The sequence below is a fragment of the Megascapheus bottae genome, chromosome 13 (genome assembly GCF_031878675.1).
Source record: "Megascapheus bottae isolate mThoBot1 chromosome 13, mThoBot2.hap1, whole genome shotgun sequence".
In the NCBI taxonomy this organism is placed as follows: Eukaryota; Metazoa; Chordata; class Mammalia; order Rodentia; family Geomyidae; genus Megascapheus; species Megascapheus bottae.
In genome coordinates this window covers 47,829,847-47,843,080 of record NC_143521.1, presented here as the reverse complement: position 1 = coordinate 47,843,080, position 13,234 = coordinate 47,829,847, and the positions used below count along the sequence as shown (strand labels likewise).

At 36.6% G+C, this 13,234-nt stretch overlaps 1 protein-coding gene across 2 annotated transcripts in view; it reads right to left on the bottom strand.

Moving 5' to 3' along the window:
• Positions 1–279: 279 nt before the first annotated feature.
• The window catches only part of Ppargc1a (PPARG coactivator 1 alpha), a 102,288-nt gene continuing 89,333 nt past the window's right edge, over positions 280–13,234 (bottom strand). The window contains exons 11-14 of one of the 2 annotated variants that reach the window (XM_090343763.1): positions 12,034–12,155; positions 11,530–11,681; positions 4,220–4,319; positions 280–3,076 (exon numbers count right to left, since the gene is read on the bottom strand). In XM_090343763.1, coding sequence (XP_090199889.1) covers positions 3,064–3,076; positions 4,220–4,319; positions 11,530–11,681; positions 12,034–12,155 — 387 coding nt within the window. In that variant the 3' untranslated portion in view covers positions 280–3,063. Of the gene's footprint in view, positions 4,320–11,529; positions 11,682–12,033; positions 12,156–13,234 lie in introns of both variants that reach the window. The other variant, XM_090343764.1, reaches the window with a different exon arrangement.

Below are 13,234 nucleotides of genomic sequence, written 5' to 3'. Positions count from 1 at the left end.
CAAGCTAATCCATTTGATATAGTCTTAGATCACTTTTCACCTCTCAAAGTGCATTATAGAAATCAGCATGTCTGTCTGCTTTTAGGGTTTGAAAGAAGACAAGGTAAAACACGAGCAGTGCCTGCTTCCTCTCAGCTGAAAGGCATCCATAAATATGGAAAAGAAGGGAGGAAGGGAGACACAGCCAGACAGGAATGAGAATAATTATAAGTGAGTAATGTGTGCTGATCTGAGAAACAAGCCCAGCAGTTTGGTTCCGATAAATAAGAAAAGCAGAAGTAGGTTTGAAACATTCGTTTCCCTTTATTAGCTCAGTGAGGCTGATGTGTACTGCACATTAAAAAAAATCACAGGAATTTTCATACAATGAATAAAACCACAACAATACATGTAGAATTGGCAGGTGGAAAAAGAGCCCAGCCAGGGCTCAACTCATTGCTCACTTTCCCTTCAGCATTAAGTTCAACCGACAGTGTTACACTTTCACCTACAAATCTTAAAGTAGCTCCATCAAATCAGCAGTTCACATTATTGAAAATGTCTGTCACATAGGTACAAATTTAGAATCATCACATTATATCACATGGCTATTCTAGGTCATCTATAGATCAGGTCTTAGACTACAGTGATTGAAGTTCTCGTTACAGCCATCAGAAAAAAAGGACACATAATCATTACCTACTGTAAGCTCACATCTAAAGGCATGAAAAGGCTTCCTTTTTTTTCCCAGCTGACCCAAGCATCATATCCCCAAATAGTGCAAAGTTTCCTCTCTGCTGCTTGAATGTTGACAGCCCAACTGTTGTTCACAGAGTCGTTTAGCAAGAAAAAAGAAAGATTGTGTTGCACTGGAAGAATTATTTTCTGCTTCATCTCTTTTTGTATTTTTTTTGAAAACCCCCACATTTCAAAAGCACCAGTTCTCAGTCACCAAAATTGTTGATGTGGTACTTAACCATAGCACTAAGGCAATGGCCCAGTCATCTAAAAAAAATCCTATAAATCTACACTGAAATTTTCCTCCAATGATAATGGGATGCATGTGCCCTATTGAAATATTCTCCCCCCCCAAGAAATTTAAACAATAAAAATAACACAGCTTACAATTTGATGGGATACCCATAGTGTGTGTGCATAAGATATGAAAGCTCCACTAATTTTAGATATAATTTGAAGTCCATGGACAAAAACTCTCCTCATTAGAACAATATTCGTCAGGCCCAAAGTCAGGGGGAATAAATTAATCCTCACCATGAAATCTATAATGTTACCTTTTGATCAGTAAGGAAAGAAACCAAGTATTTCACTCATGTCAACAATTCAGGGGGGAAAAATAAAGAGAGAATGTATTTAAAACTGGATCACATATATTGAAAGGCAAAAGAGAGAACGCATCTGGTCCTTGGACACATAATAGGATTTACTAAATATCGATTTTTTAAAAATAATTTATTGCTCTTAATAGTCTTTTTTATTGTTATTCTACAACAGAAGATACTCAAAATTCAGAAATAAAGACTGTAAACTTGAGTTTGGCGTTCACAAAGAGTTAAAATACCTGCATTTAACCTACAGAACAGCAAGAATTAGGCGGATTAAAGATGTGTTACTATTGTAACGCAGAACCTGTGAACAAAGTTCTTTTATTTCATAGTTTTTTTTTATTGCTTTCTAACTACTTAGAAATAAGAAGCCAAAAAACTCGAGCAAGCATCCGACAGGACAGACGGTGGATCCACTCAGAACACAATATGCTGGTGATAAATGAACACAGCTATTAAATTAGCTGCATTGACCTGGGGGTGAAACCCATCTTACAAGATCGTGTTGGGTGAGAGAAAGGAAAAAAGAACGATTGAGTAGTAGGTATAGCACATCTTCCAGAAAAGTCATGTCAGCCAAACAGCAACTGAATCTGTTTGGAAACTTGAATACATAATTCCACACTTGAGTGAATTCCATAGCACGGACTCCAGACACAGATGAAACCCGGATGCTCAGAATGAAGGTTGTTTTCTGAAGATATTTTTTTTTATTATTACTGAATTTAGCAGAAGCAATGTCATCAAGAAACAACATGATGGTCAAGTCAGAGGCCATGCTAGTGCAATTAGGCACACTGCTTCTGCAAAAGCCAAGGGTTATTTTTTTGTTTGTTTGGGTTTTTTTTTTATTATTTTTTTTGTTTTTTTTTTATTCCACAAATGAACAACTTACACTCCAACCCGACAACTGCCATGCATCCTAGGTAGAAAACTTCCACTGGCTTTATTATTTTCATCAGCTCATAATTTATAATAAATAGGCTATCTGCAACTGATAAATATGTCTCTTTAGTAAACAAAGGAATGAAATATCAGTATTTATACAGGATGCATAACTATAAAAAATACAGATAGATACCATCATCATACTCTGCCAAGGGAAAGAGATACTGGCTTCAAAGATAGTCTTCAGACACACATTAATTATTGTAAAAATCATACTGTAATTATTACTTCAGCATTTTTGTATCAAATTAAAATCACAAAAAATTAAAACAGAACAGCATTTTAAAAAGATTTTGACCTCTAGTTTCAAAACTACTGTTGATAGAGAAAATAAAAACATTTTGTAATGGTTACCCATTGAGAGACTTTACATAAAATCATGATATCTTCTAGAAAAATTTTAGATGAGAAAATTTCATTCCCCTAACAAATCCAGTGTATAAAACTTCAAAGAAAAACAAGCAACAAGAAAATGTGGAAAAATATCGCAGAAGTAGTTAATACCTTTAGGGGACTAGGATATTTGTTTTGGACAAGATGCTTAGATCGAAGCTTACCTAAGAAGGGTGAATTACGTCAAGCATCGTTTGTTGTAGTTGCACTCAATGGACATACACACTGTCTTTTGGGTTGTTTGGTTGTTGTTTTCTTTTTTTTTACAATCAAATATATATAAGCAGTAAGTTCAGCTTCTAAATAAGGTTAGTGTACAATAATTGTTTCACTTCATAATTACATTTGAATAGTCTTGATTAAGAAAAATTGAGCAGTTTTTTTGAAAAGAAGGCTGCATTTACAGTGCATAGCTGTAACAAAAGAAGAACATTGTTGTATAGTATATACATAAAATAAAAATACTCCATTTAACATCTGTAAATACTTAACTACATCAGAGAATGCAGCAGTGACACTATGGGAACACACCCAGAGAGTTCTACTCAACTCTCGTCAATTTTATAACATTGTGTCTGCTCCTTGGAGGGAGCTGTTGAACACGCTGCTTGCTTGACCCATTGACAAGGCTTGTAAAATTTGCAGTGGAAGAGATCAACATTTTGGACATTTACATGGGTGTCAGGACAAAGGATGAGCTACAGAAACTTCAAAATGTTAGGAAAGTTTAGCATTCTGGTGCCTGCAGTCTCCTCTCCCACCCAGATTCCATGGCAAAAGAAAAGAAAGAAGAAAAAAGGGAGAAAAAGAGGAAGATAGACAGAGAATAAAGAGAGAGACCGAGAGAAGATCTTAGTTCGGTGGAATCTGTGGTTTCCTTAGGGATTGTCAGAGTCATTGTGTTAAGAGAGAAAGCTTGCTTCAAGTTGGTTTTGCACTTTTTTAAAAAATCAGTACAGAGGCAGATGCAGGACATCAGCAGTGTCATTTTAGGGTGGTTTGTGGTTGAATGGTTAGTTTTCTTTCCTTTTTTTAGATTATAGATATATCTATCTATCTATATCTATATATAATATTTCCTTTTGTATAGAATATGAACATTTTGAAGGTTCTAGGTTGTAAGTGTGTCTTCATGGAACTGCTGCCATTTGGAGTGGTTTGCCCTTGCACGTTCTGCTCAGGTGTCCTCAGTGCTCGCATGTACACACATTTTCCCAAGCACACGCATGCGCGCGCACACGCACACACATACACACACAGTCACTGAGAGACTTCAGGGAAAGCAAAGCTGACACCCATGAACACACATGTGCTTACTGGATATTTTTTTTTCTGTCTCTTGCCTCTTCAGCAGCTGTGTTCATGTAAACCATGGTTGTTGTTGCTGTGGTTGCTCTTGTTGTATTGTTGTTGTTTTGTTTTGCATTTGTACAGAGAGTGTAAAGTAGGAGAGATTTCTAAGTGTGACTTGCAATAGTCTGTCAGGGAAGGACGCGCTGTCCGTGAGGTATTCACCGTCTCTCTCTCTCTCATCCTCAGCCAAGGGGACACGTTACCTGCGCAAGCTTCTCTGAGCTTCTTTCAGTAAACTATCAAAATCCAGAGAGTCATACTTGCTCTTGGTGGAAGCAGGGTCAAAGTCATCTGAGTTTGAATCTGAAAGAAACCCAAAGTAGGGGTTAGATGGGCCCTTTTCCTAACCGCTATCAACATGATCAGTTCGATTTCAGATTAAATGAGGTCACCGCAATTTAGTTAATCAATGTACTTCATGCCTAGATTGGACTGGAGGTCCCCATCCATGTGTGTTCACAGAGGACAGAGTGGAGCTCATTCAGAAACATGGCAGAATGACATGCGGGAGACACCCCTCTACACAACTATGTAAGGGCAATCGAATGCATAAATATTAAATAAATAAATAAAATGTGCATTTATTGATTTGTTTTAGGTAGGAATGTTCCCTATGATGTATGCAGAGCAGACTTAATACCTCTGCTCCACAGATGGCTCACCTCAACGCATCCCTCAATAACTTCCATGCAGAGGAATAAGCAGAAGCTAGCTGGAAATGATTTCCTTTTTCAGTGGGGTTTGTTTTCTGGAGTTTGAAAGCTGTTTGAGTGAGAAGAGGAAGATCATCTTGTCATGTTCCTGGATTTCTAACCTGCTAGTGCCTTTGTGGTTTGAAGTACAAGACAATCTGTTCGTCTACCTCACTACACACAGATTATCCCAGTAAGAGAGGCATAAGCTTTCCCCCATGGAAGGGCTGGGAGCCCAGCTTCCTACCCCAGAAAGGGTAGGAATGCTGCCTCCATAATCTTTAATGAAGGAAGAAAAGTATGCTAGTATAAATAAAACCATGTCCTTTGTTAGATCTCTAAATGTGTAAACTCGCACATGCTAGTTCAACTATTCCTTAAGCAAAAACAAACTAACAAATGTGAGTTTTAGCAATGTTGAATGTAAAGTCCAATGTCATTAGATATGTCTGATGTTTCTCCATTGGTGTCTAGGAGAATGTCAGATATTCCTTCTGGTCTTACAAATAAGATGGCTTGGGAGTTACACTAAAAGTCTTTTGAGAAGAGCTCAGGGAGAGCACCTAAACCCTGAGATCAAATCCCAGGACCTTCCAAAAAAAGAAAAAGAGAGAGAGAGAAAGAATAGAAAAGAAATGCAAGCTGGTAGACGAGGACAATTATGTTTTCTGAGAACAACTGTAAAAATAAAATAGGAAAGCCTTCCTCTCTTTTGTTCAAGTTCAAATAATTGCACTCTTTCATTAAAGCTGGAAGACATTATGATTGTATCTGGCATCAAGTCAGTATTTAAGAGGATGAGTAAATATTTGTTGTTCACGTTTGGTTTATATAATATTCTAATTGTTTATCCAAATGTACAAAGAAGGAAAAAAATACAAGAAATGAAAAATCGCTCTTGAAAAAAAAAAGTCTTTTGAGAAAATATTTTTCTTCTTTGTAGAACAATTACTTAAAAGGGAAGGAAAACCTTTCTGTAATATATTAACTATTATACAAAATATACGAATATCATCTATTTTTTACCTGTTACAATAGAAATGCTTCAAGTGAAGGAAAAATATAATTATAGGAAAAAATTGAAGCAGAATTATTGACATATGAAAAGTTTGGGGGCTGGGAGTTTGGCCTAATGGTATAGTGCTTGCCTAGCATGCCCAGAGACCTGGGTTCAATTCCTCAATGCTACAGACAGAGAAAGTCCAGAAGTGGTGCTGTAGCTCAAGTGGGAGAATGCTAACTTTGAGAAAGTACAAGGACCATACTCAGGCCCTGAGTTCAAGCCCTAGAACTGTCCAAAAATAAATAAAATAAATAAAAATGTTTTACTCAACCTTGTAATTTTAGTGACTTGGGAGACAGAGAAATGGAGATCAGAGTCTAATCCATACGGGAAGAACAAATATGTGGATCACAGTCCAGGTCAGCACGGTATAAAGCAATACTCTACCTTTAAAATCACAGACACAAAATGAGCTGGTAGAATGGCTCAAGTGGTAAAATACCTGCCTCACAAGCACGAGGCCCTGAGTTCAAACCAAATGTAACCCCCAGCAGAAAACCGAAACTGTTTTGCTGGGACTAGGAGGTTAGCTCAATGAAAACAAAATGTATTAACTGGAGAAAACCATATTAATTAATTAAATGTATTAATTGGAGATACTTTTCTACCTGGCTGGCTTCCAACTGTGGTCCTCAGATCTCAGCTTCCTAAGTAGCTAGAACTACAGGCATGACCACCAGTGCTCAACTTCATTTATTTTGAAAATGATCTTTAATTAGTTGTATACAGGAGGTACCAGATATCAAAACAGTTTATGGAGACAATGCATCTTGATCAGTGTCACCCCACTTCAACATTTTAATCTCACTTAGACCAACCCCTTCCCTTACATTTTGGGTTTTAGGGGAGATACGATGAATATTTGATCACATTCTCCTCCCCTTACTCCCTCCCTTCCTTTTCCTCCCCCCTCTTCCCCACCCCCCCAGCACGTGTACTCTTTTCTTGGTATTGATTTTGTTGGGCTTTGATGTAATCTTTCTAAAAGATTATATTATTTGAGCTCATTTGTAATCACTTACATTCCATCCAGTGTATTTACTTATAGATATCTAGGCACATTCTAGCTACAACAAATGAGGGAAATCATGCAACCTTTGTTTCTCTGGGTGTGGCTTACTTCACTTAATATATTTTTTTCCAGGTCTTTACATTTCCTTATGAATAGTCCACTCTCACACTTTCTAATAAATGAGTAGAATTCTATTGTGGAATTTTGAGAAGAAGCAGAAAAGCCTATCTTTGGATTATTCTAAGTGAAGCCTAGAATTTCCATGTCTCTTTATTTTCTTGGACAAATATGGAAAACCCTATGAAAGTTTAGCCTAGAGAGTTCCTTGATTAGGTAAGAGTGCACACGTATACACACACTTGCCAGAACCTTTTGGGTTGAGATATAATGTGGCTCCATGAATAGCATTCTCTCTTCCATGTTTTACTGCACTTACTATGTCAGAGATATACTAACCTGAAAAAAAAAAGATATACTAACCTGAAAGCCACTCTAATTATTTTTCCAGAGGAATTGTTATAAATAATGATCTTGTATTAATAGAAACAAATCACATCACATTTGTATTCCTAGCACCTGGAAAACCTTTAGCACAGGGTAAGGGACTCAAATTAATGTTTGTTGAAAGAATATATTAATCTCAAACACCTGCCTATTATTAAAAGCATGGTGGAAAATATTTGTATGGGGATCTGAGAATGATTTATCAATAAATGGCAAGCTGTATGTAAAGTTATGTATGTATTCCAGATGCTGATTATGTAGAACATTGTTTAGAGTTAATAAACGATCTGTGATGAATTATTATGTCACTGTTTTTCTTATAGGTTTAAATGTAAATTCTGCATTACATCTTTGTCCTGATCAAGCCTGTTGTAATATTTTTTAAATACTTTGATCAAGGCGTTTTAGAAAGATTCATCTGCTTAAGACAGTAAACAAACAAAAAGAAGCACACATTAGAGATTCATATAAATCAGGTCTCAAACCTTGGCTTCATCATCATAACCTTGATCAAGTCACATTAAATTTATATTTATAAAAGCAGACTCATAAGTAGTAGCTATCTTATTATGCTTTGCTGCAATAATATTGTAGGAATACTTAACCTCTTCCAATAGTTGAGAAACAGAATTGTGAGCTATCTTTATTTTGGAAAATCAAATAAATACACTAAAAAGAAGTCACTTGAATTATCCAAAATGATGTCATATTACTGACTTGGTAAATTTAATATCTATCACATCCTTTTCAATATATCCTGAGCATACATATAAGTTTCCAATCCTATTAAGTAAATATACTATCTATCTATCATCTAGATATGAAGTATATCATATCATCTCTCTGTTATTGAACTCAGTATCTGAGATATGTCACTTAGCTTTGTGGCCCAGGAATAGTCCTCTACCACTTAAGCCAAAAACTGCTGGCCTTTTGCTGTGAATTAAAGATAAGAGTCATGCCAGTGCTGGCTTTGAACCTGAACGTCAGATCTCAGCCTCCTTAGTAGCTAGGATTAGAAGCATGAGCCACCAGTACCTGGTGGTCTTTATATTCATATGCCTACAAAAGTTTGTGCTCATGAATGCTGAAACCATTCAACTTGAGCCATCTTAGGGAATAAAGACAAGACATAAAAATTTCCCTGGGTTTCATAGCTATCCCTATTGTTGATGTTCCCCTTTTAAAACAATTCTAAATTTCTAACTTCTCACAGCTAGTATTTTATAATCAGACTTACTATTTATTGAACACTTATTTTCTGTGAGCCACTGTGTTAACAGCTTCACCTGTAATTAATATTTGTACATAACAACACTGTAAGAACTTTCCCCGGAAAGAACCAGGAGCTAATGGAGTTAAAGTGTTTTCAGTCAGGGATGACAGGTCACTAGAGTCAATGATCTCCTGAATGCATGATGCCTATGCTCAGAAAGTCTATCTCTCATGCCACTGAAGTGCTTGAGGCCATTGGAAAATCCCTTGCTACCACAATACACATCTAATACACTTTTCAGAAAATATGGAACAAGCTTAGAAATGGCAAAGTCTCTGTGGCTGCTGCCTAGGCAGGGAGATAACAAGAAAGGAAGCATTCTTCTTCTAAATATTTCAGGGAGGTGCCAATTCAATTTGGAAATACCATCTAATCTTCACTCTACCATGATGAATCTTGATCTAAGGGCCCCTCCAGGTAGCTTATTTTAAACCCGAGATATTTTGAGAGGCCAGAATCACCTTAGCCTTCATCTCTAAAAATAATTAAATAAATAAAATAAGTCAAATCAACTCAAAGCTCCAATCTATCTTGACTGTTTTTATCAGCCAACATTTGAACAAATGACTTGCCACGTTTTATATTTTCATTCCTAGCCCTCTATCTCACTAACCGTCAGTTGCCTCTCCCCTGTCTGCACTATTTAGCTTGGGAAGTGAATTATAGCATATTCCCTCTGAACAATGCACAGCACCTAGATCAATTACCTTGGAAAGACATCACTTCGTTGGAAGGGAAAAAAGAAATCCAAGCACTTGATGTTCATTTCTTTTTCTCAAGCCCGAAAAATCACAGGTAGATTTCTAATAATGCCGACAAATAGATGTACAGGCTAATTTCCCTCATTATAAATTAACTTCAAATAATTATGTCCCATTTGCCATTTTCCTTCCTTCATTCCTTCCTCATGAAAATTTAAAGGCTTATAATATACACATTGGGAATGGCATTTGATAGAACAAAATGAAAGTTACAAGGGAAATTAAGATGTCTAGTGTGATATTATTTAAAATATCAAAATTAGATAGATAGATAGATAGATAGATAGATAGATAGATAGATAGATATCTAGGAAGGGGGGTGGGTAGAGGGATATTTTTTTTTGGTCAGTCATGGGGTTTGAACTCAGCCTTGAGTTCTTCATCACAAGGCTAGCACTCTACCACTTTGAGCCACAGTACCACTTCCAGTTTTCTGGTGGTTAACTGGAAATAAGAGTCTCATAGAGTTTCATGCCTGGGCTGACTTTGAACCATGATCCTTATATTTCAGCCTCATCAGTAGCTCAAATTACAGGCATGAGCCACTTACACCTGGTGATAGTCAAAATATTGAAATGATGACACAGATCAAAAACCACTGCATACATAAACTGCTTTGTTAAACACATAGCAAAAAACATTGAAAGGGTTGACATTGATCAAGATATACTATATTCATAAACTGCTTCAGTGAATGGCAACTCCTTTGTAACAATGACTTAAGGATAATAAAAATATTCAAAAAATTATATTGCATTATATTGTGTGCCTACAATAAAATTATTGAATCTACTGATGATATTTGCCTCCCAAAAATACTACATGATCACTATACTAGTGAAACATTTTTAATTCTCTGACTAACAGGAAATCAATTTAAAGCATAGAAAAAGGTAGAACAAATATGTATGTAATATATACATATATACACATACATATATGTAGATATATATATATATATATGGATATATGTGTGTATATGTATATGTATATGTATATGGTTGCCTGGAAATAAGATAGTAGGCTTTACAAGGCAAAATAGTATAAGCTAACTGATTTGTTTATTAGTAGTGGTTAGTTCTTGATAATGGACTAATTGTTGCTTTCACTTTTCTTCTTAGAACTGTTTTTATACAGCTTTTATGACAGGAAAAACAAATATTTACTTGTGTCTCCCTTTCATTATTTGGAAATGGGGGCGATAACAGTAATGTGCACCTCTTAGAATAATCTTGTGGAGCAAATGAGAAAATGTTTGCAGAACTCCTGGCTTCCTATCTAGCAAAGGGAAGTGCTCACCAAATATTAGGGTTTGTTTCTTCTGTTCTAAAGAAAGTGAGCTCAGGATCATTTACCATATGAAATTTCACTTTCTCTTCTCATTGTAATTCATAGAAAATGACACTTTTTTTCTAAGAGCTTGTGAAATAATGAGGAGAAAAGAGCCCCAGTTCCTGGCTCTGATTTTTTTTTTTAAGCCTATGAAATAGCTACAGAAGGGGCTTACATTGAGCATATTGTCTTCCATAAGCCAATTGTGGCTGCACTGTGGTTTGTTCTAAAGAATTCAGAGTAGTCATGGAGCATAAAAGCAGATTATAAATGCACATTATGTATAAACACACACATAAACAATAAATATAATTTATACATATACAGATATGCAAATTTTACCACATACAAAACACAATACCTGATTTAAATATATACACAAACAGTGCAGACAACAGAAGCTGAATCTGCCCTGTGTTGCCAGAGGTAGGGCCTTTGTTTCTGAAATCAAATTACAAGTATAAAAACAATATCAGCGATGGATGCTGTTGGCCCATGCCTGTAATCTTGGCTATTCAGTAGGCTGAGATAAGAAGATCTTGGTTCAAAGACAGTCCAGGCAGAAAAATGCCAGAGAGTCGTATCTCTAATCATCCAACCAAAAACCAGAAATGGAAGTCTGGCTCAAGTGATAGAGAAAAAAAAAATCCCAATCAAGAGAACAAAGGCTGTGAGTTCAAACCCTAGTACCTTCATAACCAAAATAAATGCATGAAAAAAACATTTTTGAAGCATTGTTCAAACATGTTGTCCTGTAAAATTAAAGTGACAGTCCCATACAAGGTGCCTCTTCTGTGTGTTACTTCCATTTCTGAGGTTTTCACTTTTTAAATTTTTATGGATTTCTCACTCCATGTGCAATAAAAGCCATACCTAGGTCTGCATAGTTAGACTTGACAAATTGCTTGCGTCCACAAAAGTACAGCTCAAAGTCGCTTTCATTCGACCTGCGCAGTGTATATCCATTCTCAAGAGCAGCAAAAGCGTCGCAGGTGTAACGGTAGGTGATGAATCCGTAGCTGTCTCTGCAATGGACAGAGAAGAGACATTCAGTGCAAGCGGGGTTAGGAGGCCTCAGCAGGGAAGACTGTAAGCCCTTCTGCATTGGGAGACATCAGGGGTGCCAAAGCCTCAGCCACTGCAGTCATCTATCAGTGTGATTGTCCTGTCAAGCTGCTAAATACTTATTTCTGAGACAGGAAAAATCTCAACTAGAAAGATTAATAAATAGGGATGAAAGAAAATAAATAAGGTTCTGAACTCAACATGTCATCTGTCAAAGCACTTACATTGGCAACTCCCATCCCAGTCATCTTAGGGCCATAATTTTCAACATACGTCAGCTTCTAAACAAGAAATAATCTTGAAGATGCTCACCCATCATCCCGCAGATTTACAGTGCACTCCTCAATTTCACCAAAAACTTCAAAGCGGTCCCTCAGTTCTGTCCGTGTTGTGTCAGGTCTGATTTTGCCAACATAAATCACACGGCGTTCCTCCTATAGTGAGGTTGGGGAGAAGGAGGCAGAGGAAAGGAGAGACTTTAGAGAGCTTTGGGCCTCAGAAAAAAGAGGAGCCTTTAGAAGCCCATAACTCACTAGGGAAACCAAGACTCCATTCCCACGTTAAGATTACATGGAATTCCAGTTCCTCGATCCTTTCCTTCAGTATCAATCTCTTCCTTCACATCTCTCCATTTTTCTCAAGTTCTCCTCATCAGTGTGGTTGACATTCTCTAGCCTGCTATTCACGACAAAAATGCTGAGTCTCCTCTCCTCTCCTCTCTTTGACCCGCCTACCCATCCAATCACTCATTAGGTGGTGTCATGTTTTACTACCCAGATCTTGATCTGTCTTTTATTCCCTTTCCTTTAAGCCATAATCCATAAGCATATTTTTTCTTAGATCCTCAACTTTATGTTTTTCTTTTCTCCAATTTCTACTTTCATTGTGGATAGAACACTTCGTTAACTCAACATGATTGCAAGTCATTTAGAATCTAGAACATTTCTATGGCTTCTCTTAACTCTTAATAAAAGGTCTATATTCCTAATAAGACCCATCGGCAGATCCTTCATAATGTGGTCCCCATTTTTCATATTGCAAGCCTTTTCTCCTTCACCCTATTCTTTTCGTAACTGTAACGTCCACTCTCACCGAGCCTGTGTCCCCCTGAGAAGATGGCGGTCCTTTATCCCTTAGCTCTTCTGCTTGTACTGAGGAAAATCCTTTCCAACTGCCTGAGAAATGAAGTCTGGCTTCCTATGAATACTGCTCACATGGAAAATTTTATTTCATCTTCACATTTCTCTAGACAATTATAAATTAACTGTTAATTAAAAAAAAAACGGGTTGGGATATAGCTTAGTGGCAAAGCACTTGGCTAGCAAGAGTAATGCTCCAGGTTCAATCCCCAGCATTAAAAAAGATACAACAACAAAAAAGAGAACAGAAACAAATGAAACAAAACAAGATAAAATAAAATAACAGTTAACTCATTTTCACTACTCAGAAGTGAACAAAGTAGTGACCAAACTACATCTTTCCTTTTACTTCTCTATATTAAGTTCAATTGAAG